The 19,626-nt window shown below is 31.9% G+C and overlaps 3 protein-coding genes across 3 annotated transcripts; 2 read left to right on the forward strand and 1 right to left on the reverse strand.

Annotated features, from left to right (window-relative positions):
• Positions 1–200: 200 nt before the first annotated feature.
• On the forward strand, positions 201–1,137 carry LOC109015696. Its single transcript, XM_018998167.2, has one exon. The coding sequence runs from the start codon at positions 541–543 to the stop codon at positions 916–918; it is 378 nt and encodes a 125-aa protein (XP_018853712.1). The 5' UTR covers positions 201–540; the 3' UTR covers positions 919–1,137.
• A 2,059-nt stretch (positions 1,138–3,196) lies between these two features.
• Positions 3,197–6,118, reverse strand: LOC109006282. The gene is made up of 4 exons (XM_018985511.2): positions 5,993–6,118; positions 5,763–5,845; positions 5,566–5,656; positions 3,197–3,507 (listed from the first exon to the last, which is right to left on the reverse strand). The coding sequence occupies exons 1-4, from the start codon at positions 6,019–6,021 to the stop codon at positions 3,477–3,479; spliced, it is 234 nt and encodes a 77-aa protein (XP_018841056.1). The 5' UTR covers positions 6,022–6,118; the 3' UTR covers positions 3,197–3,476.
• Positions 6,119–7,310: 1,192 nt separating this feature from the next.
• On the forward strand, positions 7,311–10,765 carry LOC109006278 (GTP-binding nuclear protein Ran-3-like). Its single transcript, XM_018985506.2, has 8 exons — positions 7,311–7,467; positions 7,633–7,702; positions 8,327–8,383; positions 8,574–8,691; positions 9,408–9,497; positions 9,612–9,791; positions 9,914–9,991; positions 10,412–10,765. The coding sequence occupies exons 1-8, from the start codon at positions 7,465–7,467 to the stop codon at positions 10,479–10,481; spliced, it is 666 nt and encodes a 221-aa protein (XP_018841051.1). The 5' UTR covers positions 7,311–7,464; the 3' UTR covers positions 10,482–10,765.
• The last annotated feature ends 8,861 nt before the right edge of the window (positions 10,766–19,626 follow it).

The raw sequence follows: 19,626 nt of genomic DNA on the forward strand, positions 1-19,626 counted from the left end.
TTAAGTGGAACGAAATCTTTTTGAATACAAAATATATAAAAAAATAACATTTTTTTAATTGACCAGTTCAACAGTTTGAACCAGGTTTGAATCCAAATCGGCCAATATCGATTTACGCTATTTTTTACAACACATTGACTAGTTCTTCAGCAGTTTCGACTGATTTAAACTCTCACAACTGGTCTGAGACAATTTAGGTCGGTTTCTCAATTTCTTGTACAGCCTTACGACAAATACCGACCATCGGTCGGTGATGAGTCGTTTCTGAAAGCGCCCTCAAAGAGGGTGCAAAACTGACCGGAATAGCCGGTAAAAGGTCATAAAAGAAGCGAATGGAAACCCCACAACCCCCTCATATCAAACCGCTACGTGGCCGATCTTATCCGTTTCCAATCCCTCCACCCTTTAAAAATAGTAAACCCCCAACTATTAAGCCACCTCTCTCCCACCTTCTTTTCCATTTTTGCTGTCCAAAAAAGCTCTCTCTCACACACTCTCTTTCTGAAAATCTTAAGCTTTATCTCTTCGAACCCCTTCTATATGGCTGCGAATCTCATCCCCTTCCGACCATCCCGGATCCGAGCTTGCGCGACGTCGGACCACCGGAATCCCGATCAGAACCGTCCAACAAGCGTCTCGTCGCCCAACTGGTGGACCCCGATCTTCGGATGGTCCGCTGAGCCCGACTACATCGACTCGGGGAGCAACAAGCAGATCCACAACGGCTCCGAGAAATCGGACCAGGATCTCTACCCGAAGTCTTCCCGAACCAAGTTCACCCCGGGTTCCTTCACGGAGGAGAAGGCGAGACAGCTCCGGATGATGACGAAGGAGACGGAATCGTTTCACGACGTCATGTACCACTCCGCCATCGCCTCCCGCCTAGCCTCGGATTTCAAGAAAAGCTCCGATCTGTGACCTGCGGCGAGCTAAGGATATATTTGGAGATCCGTAGTATCGGATTTTTATATGTATTTTTTTTCTTTTAATTCAACCTTTTCTTTGCAAAATTTAAGATAAAGAAAAGTGGAAAATGTTAATATTAGGTGATGTAATTACGTAGTTAATGCTGTTAATTAATTGCGTGATGGACACGACGATGTAGAATTTATGGATAAAGATGTGATGTTTTCAGAACTTGCTTTTTGTCAAAGATGATTCAACGTAGAGCAGATTTGCAGCTAATAATTGGATCAGGTTTTAATTTTAAAAACTGATATAGATATAAACAAATTATATAAAAAAAAAAAACAGATTTATTTTATATTAAATAATTTTATAATTTGAAACATACGTTATTCTTGAATTTATTATTTCTCTGTGAGATGTCACGTAGGCATGAGATCATAGTCCATGTACAGGGTTTTATGCTAAGGAAAATGCTGTCTCGTTGGGAGCTTCGCTTCTGTTGGGTTTAGTTTTTTTTTGTGTTTTTTTTTATAGATATTTTTAATAATTTTAAATATTTAAAAAAAATAAAATAAAAATTATAGTATTATTTTAATCACGAAATAGAATAAAAATTTTTATTCTACTTTGTGATATAATTTTTATTCTATTTTGTGATTAAAGAAATATTTTTTAATATTTTTTTTTATTTTAGGATTAAGGAAGTGTTTTTTAATGATATTTTTAATTTATTTTATTTTTTAAAAATATTTAAAAGTGTAAAAAAATTTATATAAGAAATAAATTAAAAAAATATACATAGAAAAGTACATGTTAAGTCTAGCAGAGGTTGTAGCATGATCAAAATATTTTTTTTTAAAAAAAAATTATAATATTATTAAAAAATACTTTCTTAATCACGAAATAAAACAAAAAATTATAAAAAAAATATTTTTATAATTTTTTATTTTACTTTCTGATTAAGAAAATATTTTTTTAATGATGTTTTAAATTTATTTTATTTTTTTAAAATATTAAAAAATATTAAAAAATCTATATAAAAAATTATTTAAATAAAATATATGTAAAATAATAATACACCCCTAACAAGAGCTCTCAGCTGTGACATCACCCTTATGCTAATCCGACTTCATTCTGCAATTATTTCCAAAGTTGTAATCAAGCATAGCATCTAAAGGCGAATATGCCTTTCATGTGTCATTTTAATTATACAAAACCTTGATGAAAGATGAATATTATAAGTTTTGATAATTTGAGTAATTTAGGATTAAAAGATGTAGAATGTTTGTTTGATTAGATTGGGAAATTACTTAATCCTTAATTCAAAGTAATTATTATATGGTTAAAGAATTGGAAAATAAAATTGCATAATCATTCTTTGTTGGAGTCTTATGGAGAAAAGAGACATTTCAATCCTCAATTATCATAAAGCAGCTTCGCAGAAAAGACATTTGAGAGAAAGTTGAGAAAAAGCGTACACTCTTGACCAGACTTTTCTCCCCCCTCTTGTTTCCTTTATTGTCATTTGTCATCACCTCAACTCACTTTATAAAACAATTTGTTCCTTTTTTTTTTTTTTTAAATTTTTCGTACAATTCATCCATAAATTTCGAGGAACTAAACAAATTAGAGAAATGATAATAATAATTATGAGTATATAATTATCGTATAATTATTTTAAAAAATATAAATAAATATAAAATTTACATAAAAAATAATAATTTTTTAATAATAATTTTTTTTTTTAAATAACTACACAATACTTACGTACTTCACAACTGTATATAACATTACTCTACAAATTATAATCCATCAACCAATTCCCTGTTAAGACATTCAACGACATCGTACGTCATTGGTGAATAATATAGATGCCAACAAATCAGAAGTCACCACGTGGTATTTTGCTTCCACCTCAACTATCTCATTTAAAAAATAAATTATAAGATGAGTGAAATTCGTGATAGCTTTTAATTGGCTAGCAAACCTTGTATAGCCATCTCAGAAATCAACAAGTGTTAGCTTTTACACTTGACCTGGAAATGCAGACACTATTAACCAAACCTTGTATAGATAAATACAAGATCCATGGTAGACAGCTCCACCAAACCTTGTATTTGTGTCGTTCATTCTTAAACACACCATTCAAGCACTTTCCTCCAACCATAATGTTTTCGGAGATTCTAAAACTCATATTGAAGGACCCCTCTACCACAGCAAAAACTACAACCGATTTAAGATGCACAGTTCCTCTCCAACCTCAGTAATATGTTCCAAAAATATGAAATTTCTGTAAAGAAAAGCAGCTTCACCATTTGGCAAATGGCAATTATTTCAGTTGCAACATGAGATGCAACACGTTGCAGGTCTCAAATGTTTGGCTAAATGAAAAAAAGTACAAGATGCAGCAACTATAGTTTAATCGATGAGAAAAATACAATCAAAATTTCCCATTTTCCGTAATCTATTCATCAAGTTAATAGATTATCTGAGCTGAACAATATCCGCAAACCAATTAAAGGGGAGAAATATAGGCAATCAAATATCTAAATCCATGCTCCAAGCTTTCACTTGCTCTCTATATCGTACTGATCCGTTCTGAGTATGTCTATAAGGAAAAACAACAACACATAGAATACAAAAAATATAGGGTCCTCGTCAACAGTAAGAGAGGTTCCAAAGTTGTAGCTCCTCATATATTATCTGAGTACAAATTCTTGAATTATCACCGTAATAAAACAAAGTTGTAGCTCCTTATAAATTCAGTGCAACTTATTTGCCTACTTGAGTCTCTATAATATAAGAAAACCAGTCCAATAAAAGGATAAGAATTGCAAGGAGGAATATGACCTTTTAAAGATTGAGTAAAAATGAAGGGGACCGAAGAACGTCATAGCCAAATCCAAATTACTTCCACCAAAGGCAAGAATGAAGAAAGACTGGTTGAAAGCCAATTCAAATGCAGCCAAAAGCCAAATAATGCATAACCATCTCAACAATTGTAAATGGTCAGAAGTTATGCCACAGGGATGAATATAGTACTGCACAGTATTTTTTTTACAAAGTTGTCAATTTTGCAGTATAGTTTATTTCGGAACCAACTCTTGTCCACATATTTGCCAGAGGTTCAACAAATGCCATTACTTCTGGTCAGTTACAAAATAAATGACTCGGTTATTGGTGAAATTGTGTTCTCAAACTCCAAAAGATGAAAAACAAATCATCCCACTTTTATGTGTTTCAATTATCATGAATGATGAAAAAAGACATTAGACTGCAATAACATACAGACAGCAGTTCAGATACGAAACTCAAGGTTTTTTTTTCCTTTTTTGGTTATGAGAGCAGAGGATAATCATGCAGATCAGATCCCCATGACTTCAGCTGGAAAATATGTTTTACATGCTTTCACCAGAGCATCCTACCCATACTGATAATGCTCCTGATATCTTTGTGAAACCAAATTTTTTTTTACAAGGGACCTACCAACTCTTAAACATCAAAACTTCCCAAAGGATCACATTATTGCCACATTATAGGAGATGGACATGCTGAAAATCTTTAGTCTTTAGAAAGAGAAATTACTCTTTCAACGTCAACATGAAACGTCATAGTGATAGCCACTATGAATTGCTAGAGCCTAGACAAATTAAGAAGGAATACAAATTCTAACAAGCCATGCTTTTTTTACAAGTACAAATTCCATTACGCCATGATTCATAAGCTATTAAAATAAGCCATAAGTTTTTATTTTATTTTTTATAGGTATTTTTTTATAGCTATCGTATAGTGTTCAATAAAAACATGAAGATATGATCTAGTGTATGCTTTTATACTAAAACCTCTATTCCCTAATCACCAAAGCGACGCATTTATAACTATTTTTTTTTTTTATAACCGTGGGTGTCCAAACCAGCTTGCACACACCTCGACTAATCTCATGAGACCTTGAAGTTAACAACCAGGTAAACCTCCAGTGGCCCTAAGGGGACTCAAACTAGTGACCATTGGGGAGCAAACACAAGGCCAGACCAGCTGAGCTACCCCTCAGGGTTGAGGCATTTATAACTATAGGAGCTAGGAAATTTCTAAATATATGTACCCATTGAGAAGTGCTTTAAATACAATGAAATTAATTCCACTTGTTCAATTACCCAACTACTTTTATTCAACAAGATTCTTTCAGATGCAAACATGCAGGGACACAATCTCCAGAACTGGGATAGTTGCCTTCCTCGAACACGGAAGGAGAAAGATCACCCCGCTTTCTGAGGAAAGGTATATCTATTTAATTCAATAAATAAAAAGTAGTAGAAACTATCAATGCCAAGTGCCAACCTGCTCTGGTCATAAACAAAGTCCAGGAGGAACCATCAGGAAATTTAATTCATTTTACCACGACAGTATTCACTTCATGAGACATAATAGTTATAGTCATTGTATCACGAATCTAACACAGCTTGAAGAGTGGTTTTAGTGAAGCAGTACAACAAAAACAAAATTTATATAAAAATAAAGAGTTTTTCAATTTCCATATGGCATACAACCACAAGGTGAAAAGTTAATTAATCCATTCACAATATAATCAATGGTAAAAGCAACCCAGGATCAGAAAGCATAGTGACGCAAAAAACACATGCAAATTGAAAAGGATACACCAAATACATGCCATGAGCAAATGCCCCTGCCAGCACAAGCGTAAACAAACGATCCCTTAAAACCGGGTTCTTCCTCAGAGAGAGTCGGACTGAAAATCAAAATTCCCACAAACCGTATTGTAACTATTACTCAATTTGAAAAGGCTGAAATTGCACAAATGAATAGATGAAATTAAAAAGAAAGGCGAGACTTACTGAGAGGAAGGACAGGGGCATACACAAGTGGAAACAAGAACTTAAATGGGGGTCCTTTCCGTTGCCTTTTTATCGCGGCTTCCCTTTTGATAAATTCATGCACACAAATTGACAGAATAATTAAAAGATTGATGGGTTTTACAGATCAATCTTCAAAAAAAAAAAAATATATATATATATATATATATATATATGGACGTGGGCGGTTGGTTTGTTGTTAAGGAACTTACTGGACGGAAGGATCGGACGGCGAGGCCATGGCGGTGATGAAATTGAAGAAGGGTCGGCTTTCTATTGCCCGTGCTGTACGACTACGAAAAAATATATCAAAGTTGGTGTGCGATACTGCGACCCGCTTGGCGCTAGGCTTACTATAAATTTCGATTTTTTTTTAAACGATAAACACGCGATTTTATGTTTGGATGCTGAAGTAAGTTGAGTTGAAAACTTGAGATGATAAAATATTGTTAAAATATTATTTTTTAATATTATTATTATTTTAAAATTTAAAAAAGTTAAATTGTTTATTATATTTTATGTTAGAATTTGAAAAAATTATAATGATGAATTGAGATGAATTGAGATGAATTTAAGATCTAAACTCATTCTAGAGTTTTAGCAACACTTTCGACAATTATATTTAAAAATTAAGAATATTTTTATAAAATATTTTATAAAATAACATCATTTTATAAAAATATTCTCATTTTAAAATATGTATTATAAAATATATTATATGAATATCTATAAATTGAGATTTGATTATTCTTGCTACATATAGCTCGAATATATATTGTATTTGAGTAATGTTAGATATAGTCGTAAGTTATAAGAAACTGTATATTTTTTATAAAAATAAAATATAATTTATAATTAAAAAATTAATTTTTTATATGAATACCATATATACTTATTTTTTTTAAAAATAATTACGTGATATTTAAACTCTATAACTTTGCTCCTAGAGTGCTCCACTTTGCCTCGTTGTGCAATTATTTTTTAAATATTAAAAAATACACTTAAAAAAATATACATTTTCGAAGCGGGGTAATTTGGGAGACAAATTAGCATTTAAAAGAAAAAAAATTATACTTTTATATTAAATTATGTTTAAATATTGAAATGAATTGAATTGAGTCATAAATAATAATATTTTATAAATTTTATTAAGATGTGTTTAACTTTTTTAAATTTAAATAAATTTAAATTTTTATATTAAAATATATAAAATAGATTTAAATTGATTTAAATTTTTTTATAAAATTTTTAAAAAATAATAATTTTTATCAATAATTAATTTAAAATAAATTAAAATCAACTGAATTGATTTAAAAACCCAACGCACCCTTTTAAGGGACAAAGTCGGGTTTAGAGACAAACTAGCGTTTTCTTTAAAAAAAAAAAAAAAAAAAAAAAAAAAAAAAAAAAAAGGGAATGAAGAGTAAAAGCGGACAAGAATCGGACGGTGAAAGAGTGTCTAGAACAGAGCAGAAAGAAAGTAATCAAATCCAATGGTTAAAAGAGTTGCGTCAAATTAAAGCCACGCAGAAAGTGAGAAAACCTTATAAGGCACCCCTAAGTCCCAACCCTCCTTTCCCTCCCCTCTTTTCCCATCATTTCTTCAAAACTTGTCGCCGGTCTCCTCTGTCACTTCGCTGTTCTCTAAAGTTTCGGATTCCCTCTTAGCTCCGACGCAAATCAAATGGTACGTCTCTCTCTCGGAGTTTGGCAGCTGATCGTTGAGTTTGATGCCCATTTCCCGTGGTTAGGGTTACGGTTAGGGTCTAGGGTTTTAGCTCATCGATCTCTTTCCTTCTCTCTTTTTCCAATTAATTTTTTATTTTTTTATTTTTCTAATTTGCTTTTGTAGGCTCTACCGAATCAACAGACTGTTGACTACCCGAGTTTCAAGCTCGTCATCGTCGGTGATGGAGGCACTGGTATATATATATTTTTTTACTTTTTATTGAAAATTATGAATTTTTATATGTTTGTTTGTAGCAAGTTGTGAAGGTAGGACTGGAGTTTACTCCTACGTGGTCTTATCATTTAAACTGATTCTATCACCGATAAGAAATTCTGATTAGGCTGTGGTGGTTCCGATTGATAATTCTACTCTTTGTACTATATAATATAGGCTCTATTTGGGCTTTGCCTACTTCATTCGTATCAATAAAATTTTCATTTTACTTATAAAAAAAAATAATATAGGCTCTATTTGTTTCAAAAGAGTGTTGTTTCTGGACATATTTTCTGTAAACTGGTACACTATTTCACAAATGAATTAGTTTGTAAAAAAGATGACCACATGCTCTCGGTGAAACTAGAGAAATATGCCGATCGCACTGAGTCTTTCATGTTTTTTTGTTGATTTATCCTGTCGTTTTGATACTGTAAGAGTCTAGATTTTGAAATGAAATGAAATTAATAATCAATGTGCATGTCGTTATTTATGAATTGGTGTGCAGCTCTTGCCATGTAAGTATATTTGTATATTTGTACATATGTATATTGATCTCAAGCCCTGTGGTATTGATTAAGCTGAATGTTTTTTAACCGGACAGGGAAAACAACTTTTGTGAAGAGACATTTGACCGGGGAGTTTGAGAAGAAATATGAACGTATGTCTCCAATGGTACCTTGCTTTTAGTTAATTTTAGTCAGTGTACTCAAAATATGAAGATATCATGGAGCTTGATACGTCCGAATTTCTTATTTGGACATTTTAACTTCTAAGATCACTGTTGTAATAATTTTTTTTTAAGAAACAAGGTAATTTTTTATTCATGTCTTTGGTTTTTTGGCAAATAGCTACTATTGGCGTGGAGGTTCACCCATTGGACTTCTTCACTAATTGCGGGAAGATCCGGTTTTACTGCTGGGATACTGCTGGTCAAGAGAAATTTGGTGGTCTTAGAGATGGATACTAGTGAGTAAATGTTTTTGGATTCATGATATTGTTGTTGCCTTGTCAGATTTGAATGATTGTTCCTATTCTTTATGTTGCATTCAGTTAGTCAGATATAAATTCTGATTACCTTGTTATTTTCCCATTATAGCAAAGTATAATGTCTGACCTTCTGGAGCTTCTATGGTATCAGAAGAATCAGTAGAATAGCTAATAGCATAAAAAACAGGATTCCTGATAGCCTAGCTCCAACAATTCGCTGCAGATTCCAGTTAAGTATGAAGAAATAGGGTTTGGGATTTCTTGTTAGTCATGCAAGCTGAAACATGACAAATCAATTTTGATTTGTGGATCTAGATGGATATCCATAAATTTGATTATGCTGCGGTAGGATAGACAAGATTCAAAGGAGAATTAACCTGTAGAAAGAACATTGTCGAACTCCTCTACTATTGGGAGAGAGGGAGAGGAGCAGAAAACCAGTGGAGGTTATTTTGTATGTTAGTTATGGTTTGATATATGATGTTTAATATACTTATAAAATATATATATGATGTTTAATACTTGTTAAGGATTTCTTCTCATTTGTCAAAAAGTTTGAATTTCATTTCTCAAATATGGATGTAAGTAGTTGCTTTACAATGTTGATATGACTGGTTGGTTATATTGATTTCTCTGATGGCTCCCTTGTGCTGCCAGGTTGGTCTCACATTACATTTTCTATTTATTTTTTGCAGCATTCATGGGCAATGTGCAATAATTATGTTTGATGTTACAGCCCGGTTGACATACAAGAATGTTCCCACATGGCACCGTGACCTCTGCCGGTGAGTTAAAAAATGCTCCACTTTAAATGATTTCTTTTATATATATATATATATATTTTTTTTTATCTTCTCATTTCGTGATGTATTTACATGGCTTCTGCATTGCAATCATAGGGTTTGTGAGAATATACCAATTGTTCTTTGTGGAAACAAAGTTGATGTGAAGAACAGGCAAGTTAAGGCAAAGCAGGTTACATTCCACAGGAAGAAGAATCTGCAGTACTATGAGATATCTGCAAAGAGCAATTACAATTTTGAGAAGCCTTTCCTATATCTTGCCAGAAAGCTTGCTGGGTAATGAAATAGCATAGTTGTATAATTCTATTTTTAGCGTGCCAGGTTGTGTTTATAATTCTATTTTTAGTGTGCCAGGTTGTGATTGAAACTTGAGCTTGACGACTTCTTTTGTAATTTAGGGACCCTACTCTCCACTTTGTGGAGTCTCCTGCTCTTGCTCCTCCAGAAGTACAAATTGACTTGGCGGCACAGAAACAGTATAGACTTCCCCTTTGCCTGCTATTGATTTGGCGTAGAATATTTTTATACTTTTGTAGGACCATTATCCTGTCTACAAGAATATGTTAAAAGCTACTCCTAATAGAAAGCAATTGGGGTCACGAGAATGTTCTCCACGTGCATATTCTCGTTGATATTTTTACTTCACTTGGTTATTTTCAATCGAACAGACGTCGGAAATTCTTTTTTAACACAACTTGATTAAAGCAAATGCTTCTTTTTCAGAAGCTAATTGATTCTGGTATTTTAAAGTATTTGAGTTGTGTAGGTCCTGGGGCAGTCTTAAGTTTGTACTGAGGTTTATGTGTAAACTCATTTAATCACTTTTATCTACGCAAATAGTTAGTCGTTTGCCCCTTCTCTTCTCAACTCACGGTTAGTTGTGCTGTTTCCTACAGGCATGAAGATGAGCTTGCTGCTGCAGCTAGTCAGCCTCTTCCTGATGACGATGATGATGCATTCGAGTAAAGCTGGAAATCTTGGAGAGGGCTTTGAATCCATCCTTTTTTTTGTCTTTCTCTTATGCTGCCTTTATATGTGCCCAATCTATCCCCCTTCGAATTTTTCAACAATATATATGGCAGGGTTTAGAATTCATGGAGACCTTATGTTAGTTAGGTTTTTCCTTCAGCTTTTGTTATGTCGTTGGTTGTGCTGGTTTTAGTCTGTTATTATTGGAATCTCATGTGGGTTTTTTGAGAGTTACCGAACTAAATAGCAGTTTATGCATCCAAATTCACCGTTTCGCAATATATCACCCGATGCCGTGCTGTATGCCTACCAAAGGAAGAAATATTAAGGGCGGAGAAAAACAAAACCAGTTAGAAGATATCATTTTTCAACGAGTGAACCTCTCTTTTAGGGAGGGCGAAGGACTTGTGAAGCGACTTTATTTTGGCCGAACTTGGAGATTGAAATCCTCTCTATTTCTTGATGATGAAGATAAGCTAGCCGGACTCGAGCTTGGATAGAGTTTTCTTTCAAATTGAGAGGAAGTTTCAACCTATTTAAGGAATTGCCTTCAGTTTTTTTTGACTATGTGAGAAGTACATGCATTTTTACGTGTTAAAATTTTTATAGATGGATTGAAGGAAATCCAGGTTAAAGGAAAATTCTGCCCATCCAAACTTTCCTTTAATTGGCAATTTACCTAAGAAAATAGGCAGGAATATAATTTTAACTTTTACCAGTGAAGCTCAAGCAGATCCCAGCTTATCAATTGATTCAATTTTGATTTAATTTGGAAGCCCCAGTATCAAAAAAAATATGAAACAAACCAAGTGGGGAGTCGGGTATTGAATTTTACTGTAGCTTATTTTGTTAGGCAATGGCAGTGAGAGCATTGGGTCCGGGTGCTTCCAGGACCATTAACATTACCCACGATATATGGGGATGCCTTTCGGGTCAGACAGGCTGAAATGTCTGAGCCCGAAGGTAAAAGTATTACCGGTTGAATGAATGTCTTCAAAGACATGTTCTATTTTGTGTCTGTAGTTTGGACAAGTCAGAACCGGCACAAACCTGACTACATTTCAATGTACCAAAACAACACCAAAGCCAAAAACCTGACTCACATGTGAAATCTCACATGGCCGCGCATAGGAAAAATCTAATTATTAACGATTCTACGTACTAATACGCGCATCTATTCAATATGATTAGTCAGAAAGTAGATTTGATTGAAAATAATACTAATTTGAATTTATAATATGAAGTCAACAACATTAGTACGTAAATTGGTATGCAAACTTGCTTGTATATAGCAAAACTCTCGGGCATAAGGTACTTGCTGCATATATATATATATATACACATTTCTTTTGGTGGCACAAAAACACAGAGCACCCACTTGTCCACAAAACAGTCTCAAAACTATCCAATTTGCCAATGCAAATGCTGCTGTTGCTGCATTGCCCATTGGCACCAAAAACAAAATGGGCTCCCTCGACCTAGGTCTTCTCCCCCCTCCTAAGTTAAAAACATGAGTTGCAGTCAGTCTCTCCCACATTGGCATTTGGATTTGTCCTTATCGGTGTCGGTTCGAAGAACACTGGATGCAACCTTTTGGGGGCGATCATTGTGGACACTGCACTCAATGCACGCCCACTACTCGTCTACATCATTCCAACCAAGTGTGGGGCATGTGAAAGCTGTTCCTTAGCCCTTGCCAGCATTTGTCTACCATTTTTTTTTATTTATTAAAATTTTTTTTATGTGGGGTTTTCTCCCAAAGGACCCCAGTCCAAATTTCAGGACCCTTATTACCTCTCACTAAAACAACAGACAGGCCCCATACGTAAGAGTGCAGGGGTTAAATTTTTTAGACATTAGGCAGCAAACTGTGGCTTTCACTGTCGGTGGGTGGTCGGAGGAGTTTTGCTTGGGCTTGGTCCAAATCATTCAAAAAAGCCATACTCTTTCTAAAATCTTTTCAAAAGTCAGTTTCTATTGCTATTATCCTCAATGGGCTCCCTTTGCTCTGACCATCCATCCCTCTCCTCCTATCTTAGCTTCTTTCTGGTGGAATGGCTATTCTTTCTTTTTCTTCTTCACAAGTGATAATTCCTTTCTTTTATTCTTTTTTTTTTTAAAGTCCCTATGGATTTCGTTTTTTGGGTCTAAGATTTCATTAATTATTCTTTCAATGTATACGTATGTGCATGTGTATTTCCTCTGCATATCTTACTGTATAATAATGCCAAGAAAGAGGGGTAGAGGGACATGACATGACACCTAATTTTGGTGGTAAATCAAGTCTCTCATGTGTATGATATTGGAGATCTTTCTGTCCCGAATACACTTAAGTACCAAACAAAACCATTTGTCCCCCCAAAAAATAAGAAAGAACAAGAAAACATAACATGTAGACATTACATAAAGGAAGGAAAAAGAAGAAGAAGAAGAAGAAGAAGAAGAAGAAGTGTGGGGAGGAGGAGTACTAATGAAAGATTGTGACTTATCATCAGATGCCCATCATGTGAATATACGAAATTCAAATACAGAAAAGAACATAAATATGGAGTAGTCGTCATGGTAGGGCAAAGGTAGCATTATGAAAAGAAAAGAAAAAAGATAAGAAAAGAAATTGAATGTTGCCTGTATTTCATGTAAACTTGAAACAGGACATGTTCTGAAAAGAGCGCATGTGCCTACACATAAACGGGGAAAGGGGGCATAAATAGGAGGATAGGAAGCAACTGTCATTGTCTATGCCATATGCATGCATTGTTGATGGGAGTTTGAGAATAGGGAAACCTGAATTTATTGTCCAAAACACTGGTAGGTTCGCCTCTCTGTCTCTGTCTCACCCTGCTTGCTCATCATCATCTCCTCGGATTTTCATTTTTCACTCTTTCTACCTCATTTATCACCTAAAATGCTCGACCACCATTTATTTTTTTCTTTCTTTTTGGGAAGTAATCAAGCCACATTCTTCATTTTTCTTGATTGATACTGGGTGTTCTACATATTCGATAAGGAGTTTTCTACAATTGCATCCTAATCTGACGATTCCCAAGAGTATGAATCCAAAGTTTTAAACCGAGAATGCCTAAGCAGCATTATTTTATTTATACATAGACTTTTGGGCTGCATTCCTTTGCTATACATGTTTTGTGCAGCTATAAAAGAATAAAGAGCATTGATGTATTGCTTGTATAGTTTTTTTTTTTGAAGAATTTTTTGCAGACAATATACTCTGCATTTTTTTACCAATATAATGACAGTGCAATAATGGTTTTCTTTATTAATTATGGAAGAGATGAAGATGTAGGGAAAAGGGTTTCGGGGACTGGGATAAAGAAAACACAAGACGTTCTATCATGTCAAGAAACGATATGTATAAGACTCCAGCCAGTTAGAGAATTTATGCTTGGATTTGAAGCTTGTGCTTTTCTGCATAAAGCATATCATCATTTTTCCTGTCATTTCTTGGTATTGACGTTCATTTTGCCTTCATGTTTATTGGCTGTATTCCCCCCAAAAGTTGATACAAAATCCTCCTTTCTTACACCTTTTAATCAGTTTTGGATTTGCATGTGACTACAAGTGTTCACACCTTATTCTTTATTAGAAAAGAAAAAAAAAAAAATTGTGAAATCACAACAACTTGTTCTAAAAGTCTATACTTTTGAAAAGATTAAAGTTCATTTTATATATAAAATATTTAATTAAATGAGATGAAGTTTAGAATTAAAGTTCAAAATTAAGATTTTTGTTCTGATACCATATGTAATCATCACTTTTCTTAAAAGATTAAACTCATGAGAAGATGTAGATTTTCTTATTTAATTTATCTCTTAATAATTTTTTTTTAAAAAAAAAAAAGATAATTAGTGGAATATCAAATTGAGGCACTAAGAATTTATGGTAAATTTCTTCCACTAACGTTTTGTGCTCTCCATTTTTAGCTTCATGCACTATACTAAACTTTGCTTCTATGGCAGGAGATGGAGAATTTTTTATGCTAGTAGTAGGGGTGTAAACTCAAACTAGAAAACTGGAAAACCGGATCGGACCGGACCGAACCGGACCGGTTTTACCGGTTTTGAACCGGTCTGGTCCGGAACTGGTTTTTAAAACGTAAAAACTGGCCGGTTCCGGGATTTTTTGGACCGGACTGAACCGGACCGGACCGGTTGATTAAAAAAAATAAAAAATAAAATTTTTATATATAAGTTTTATACAAAATATTTTATATATATTAAATATTAATATATAAGTTTTATATATAATGTATAATTATAAATTTTTATGTGAAATTTTATATATAACATATATATTCATATATGAAATAATTTCTTATTATAATTTATAAATTATTACATAAAATGTTAATACTAAATCACTAAAAGTTTATAACTAATATTAATATATAACTTATAACTATATCAATAGTCTAATATTAATACTATTATATAGTCTAATATATTAATAAAAGTATTAAACAATTTTTTTTAAATCAATTTTTTTTTTTTTTATAAACAAATTTTTAATGACAAATTGTGAAATTTATATTTTAAAAAAATTGGAAAACCGGACCGAACTGGACCGGAAACAGGTAAAATCGGAAGTACCGATTTAGGAGGGTAACCGGTGCGTAATCGGTTTTGAAAAATACAAAACCGGTACATACCGGTTCGGTCCTAAATTTTATCCAAAATCAGACCGAACCGGACCGATTACACCCCTAACTAGTAGTATAGAATTTCTTTCACAAACTATAACTACAGCATTTATTTCCTATATAAACACCAGAAAAAGACATTCCTCGGGGGTATTAAAATGATATTGCACCACATATTTGAGTGGTGGTTTTGTTTTTAATTGAAATATTATATTTTTAAATTACTAAAAAATTAAAAAAATATATAATTTATATAATTCAACTTTTAAAATTATGTCAAGTCAGTACTTTGCTCATCCATATTAGATATTACAATGTAGTTTAAAAGCATGAAATATAATTTTATTTTTCAAATATTTATACTATATATGGTTTGATTTATATTTTATTGCAAACCCATAAATGATTAATTTAAAATCATAAAGTAGAAAAGAAGCAAGTGAAACATATAACAGAAGGCATATTTGGGAAATTTTAATTATATATTATATAGAGAAATAATAATTACAGTCGTAAATAAATAAATATTGTACAATCATTTTTAAATAAATAAATAAATATGAGACTCATATAAAAAAATTTAATAATAATTGTACTATGTTTATACACTCTACGATTATATTTTACGTTATTATTTTATTATATATTATATATTAAAGAAGAGAAAAAAGAAATTGGAGAAAATAAAATGATGAAAATAAAACCTTATTATTTATTAAAAGTACAACTGAGAAGACATGGCCGTTGGAGAGAGACATAAATGGACAAGGATGGTTTTAAAGAGACAAAACATAGAACATGAAATGTAGTACATTGTGTTTAGTTTCCCTTTTATTGAAATAAATAAATTTAAAATATCCACAATAAATTATTACAAAGTTGTGATGTTTCTGAGAAAATCTGGGGAAGTCAGAAATAAAAGGTAAAATAGTCATCATAGGTGGCAGTGAATTGTAAATCAAACAAATAAAGAAGACAGAGAGAGATAGAGATATTTTTTTTAATTTTAATTTTAATTTTAATTTTAATTTTTTTTTAACTGAAAAGGTGAAAACACTGACCCTCGATTCACGAGGGTTTTGGTTGAAAAAAAATAAAAATAAATTAAAGAAAAAAAAAAAGGTACGGAATTTCCTTTGCCTCTGATTCTTATATATTACTGCAACTGCCAGAGGTTGTTATCTTTGTACTCAAAAACAAACCTGACCCTGACCCCTGCCTTCTGCCCCTCTCTCTCTGTATTTATTATATATATCAGAAGATTTTTGGAACCATGTGATTTTTCTCTTTTATTTTTCCAAAATACCCTTGTCATTCAAGATTGGGATGGCACAATTCAATGGGCATAACTCATGATTTCATCATTACACATTTCAGTTACACAGCTTTTTCCTTTTCCTTTTTTTTTTTTTTACTATTTAACATCCTCCACATTTTTTATTTAAATATTTTCTATAATTTAGAAAGATAAACATGAGAAATTATAAATATATATATATAATCAAGACTTTTTTATAATCTTATTTTTAATAGAGGGTAATTATGTAAAATTGAATTGTAAAATATATTAATTAATTGTGAAATAAATTGTAAAAAAATTTATAAGTATATTATACAAAATTGTGGAATAATCATCCCAAGAGTAAGATTGTATTTTGACACTAATTATGGAGGAAGATCTAGGAAATAATAACACCTTTTGATTAAAGAGAGGTTATTTAATTTAATAATAATAAAATGCCCAAGAGATAAAAAGGCAAGATACCGTTATCACCACTACTCATTACAAGTTCAAAGTTTTTCTATAGCATAATAAAATGCTTGGCTAGCACCTAAGTAGCTAGGTCAGAAGTGATTCTTGCTTTGAATTTATTGAAAAAAAGCACTCAATTAATGACAAAAAATAAGGGCATCTCTCCCATCACCCATATGGCATCTCCATTCACCTCCAACTTTTGTTTGACATGGAATGCAAGTAAATTAAGAATCTCATGTCACAAAATCAATTTTAGGTTATATAACTTGATGAATTGGATATTTTTTATAACTATTTAAGAAAAGTTCAGGTCGCATTTGTATTCATATTTTAAAATAATTAGTTAAAGTTATAATTATTCTTTCTTTAAAATTATCTATATTTAATTTGGAGTAGTACAGTTCAAAATTAGTTATACATGGACGAAAATTGGTTATACGTTATGTTTGTTCTTTATGCACATGATCAAGTTAAATGTGACATGTACAATGACTCGGAGGATACGATTTTGAGTACTCAAATCGAAAAATCTTCAATCCAAAAAAACGTTTTGTTTTGATAATCTTTTGGGTATCATTTCTAAGTCATGAAGAAAATGTCATGATCATGAATCACTTAGATGATCTTGCTTTTATTAGTTTTTGAGTTGACATTTGGTCTATATATGATTTGTTTTGTCATCCATTAATTAGGATGTAATGCATGTAACGATACAAAGGAAAGAAAGAAATTAAAAAAACATTGATCAGAACATATATACCTAGCTAGCTCGCTCTCCACCAAGTCGATGACTAAGAACAATGGATGCAAGTTTTATGCACCTTAGTCGATCCTTGTGCATGGTAGAAGCGCGCATGAGATTTCTTATTTGCCAAATCATGTCGAATCACTTATTCTACTTTGATTTTCCTAGTCTTGAGCTGACGTTTTAATTTAGTCTATGATTTGTGTAATCAATTGAGAGATATTGGATTGCCATATAAAAGGACTTATAACATCATTCTCCACTAAATTAAGATCATATATGGTGAAAAGATATATATATATATATATATATATATATATATATATATATATAGGAAGATCAGGAGGAGGAGGATCTTCTAAGTTGACCCCAAAATCTAACACAAACCGATGGGAGAGCGATCGAGCGAGCTAGGCTAGCTAGCTTGCTTTTAGCAAAAGCATGCGCAAAACAAACGCATGCTAATCTTTGGTGGTAATTATAAATAAAATTGCGCTTTTAAATGTTGATTTTGAATCTCTAAGTGCGCATGCATGTATGTCTTGATCACCATCATCGATCGACAATATATGCATATTTTAAGCAAAATTTATGTAGTTGTTACTATTTACATTATCCCCACTAATGAAAACTTAGCACCAATTTCTTATAGAATTGGATTTGGCATCGAGTAGAGTATCCATGGATTCTTCAAGAGCTAGCTACCTAGCTAGTTTTATATTAATTATATATTTTGTTCATCATGTTGAGGTCAACGAATTAATTTCTTGTGAAAAAGATGGCCGGGAAAGAAAATAGTACTCTACCTTTTGGTAGAAAATAAAATATAATATAAAAGAAAATAGATAAACGATAAAAATCTAGGGAAATATATGTTTGAGGGTTACATTTTTACTTTCTCAATTGTTATTGAATACAAAGCATACATTCATATTTATAAAAAAATTACGTACATTGAAATCAATAGGATATGTTAAACATTATAAAAATCAAATCAAAATAATATCAAATTAAAATGATTTTATAATGATGAAAATCAAATGAATATAATATATATTAAATCAAATGATATCGATTATCTTCAATATCTTTTAACGTTGTTTGAATTAGGTAAAGGATGATCATATATATTTTGACTATTTAATCACGGGAAATAAATAAAATAAAAAATCATATCGTGGGTATGGGGATTTGACAACGAATCATACATAGGAACATATCCCCTTTTTTGCCGCTCTTCATCATGTGGCTTATAATGTTCACCAACTAAATCTTTTATCACGCAATTTCTAAAGTTTCTTAATTATTCATGATCTTCTACAATTATTATCAATTATTTCCATGGAATTAAGCAGCTCCAAATTAAAGTCTATCGTTGAATTTTGCTAGCTTTTCTCTTCCACCTAGTCATATATATACAACCACATTTTAATTGTATATATATGACTGTTTTCGGTCACATCTTCTCAATTATTCAACCTATCATCTTATATATAATTAAAGCATTACAATTTTTAAACTTTTCGTTCAAACTTTAAGATTTAGAATATTGAAGATATATATATATATATAGATAAAATGTGGTCTTTGTAATAGCAACAATTTTATGTATAGTTATTTTTGTATATTCTTTTGCGTACAAATCGACGTGATAATTGGTTAAATCACTTTTTTTTAATATAAAATAAATGTTGAATTCTACCACAGTGTTAAAAAATACGTGTAATTGACTTTATATATCAGAATTCTTGTAATACTTATAGTTGTCTGTATATATCTTTGAATAGTATTAAATGCTTAATGAATATTCCGACGTCTACATATTTAAAGACATTTTCACAAAATAGACACATTGAACATTCCACTAGGATTGACCATCTAGATAGTGTCACATCTATATTCACATAAGGAAAATATTATTTTGACATCTAAATTTGACACATCTTTTATTTTTATTTTTATTTTTATATTTACTTAGTGATTAAGG

This window comes from Juglans regia, chromosome 1 (genome assembly GCF_001411555.2).
Source record: "Juglans regia cultivar Chandler chromosome 1, Walnut 2.0, whole genome shotgun sequence".
Classification (NCBI taxonomy): Eukaryota; Viridiplantae; Streptophyta; class Magnoliopsida; order Fagales; family Juglandaceae; genus Juglans; species Juglans regia.

Bases quoted from the DNA above. Each gene is read 5' to 3' on its own strand.
- LOC109015696 (XM_018998167.2), top strand. From the start codon at position 541: ATGGCTGCGAATCTCATCCCCTTCCGACCATCCCGGATCCGAGCTTGC.
- LOC109006282 (XM_018985511.2), bottom strand. From the start codon at position 6,021: ATGGCCTCGCCGTCCGATCCTTCCGTCCA. The intron at 5,846-5,992 runs GTAAGTTCCTTA...ATTTATCAAAAG, and splicing joins CCGTCCGATCCTTCCGTCCA to GGAAGCCGCGATAAAAAGGC. The intron at 3,508-5,565 runs GTATCCTTTTCA...AGACATACTCAG, and splicing joins GCTCATGGCATGTATTTGGT to AACGGATCAGTACGATATAG.
- LOC109006278 (XM_018985506.2), top strand. The intron at 8,384-8,573 runs GTATGTCTCCAA...TTTGGCAAATAG, and splicing joins GTTTGAGAAGAAATATGAAC to CTACTATTGGCGTGGAGGTT. The intron at 8,692-9,407 runs GTGAGTAAATGT...TATTTTTTGCAG, and splicing joins GGTCTTAGAGATGGATACTA to CATTCATGGGCAATGTGCAA.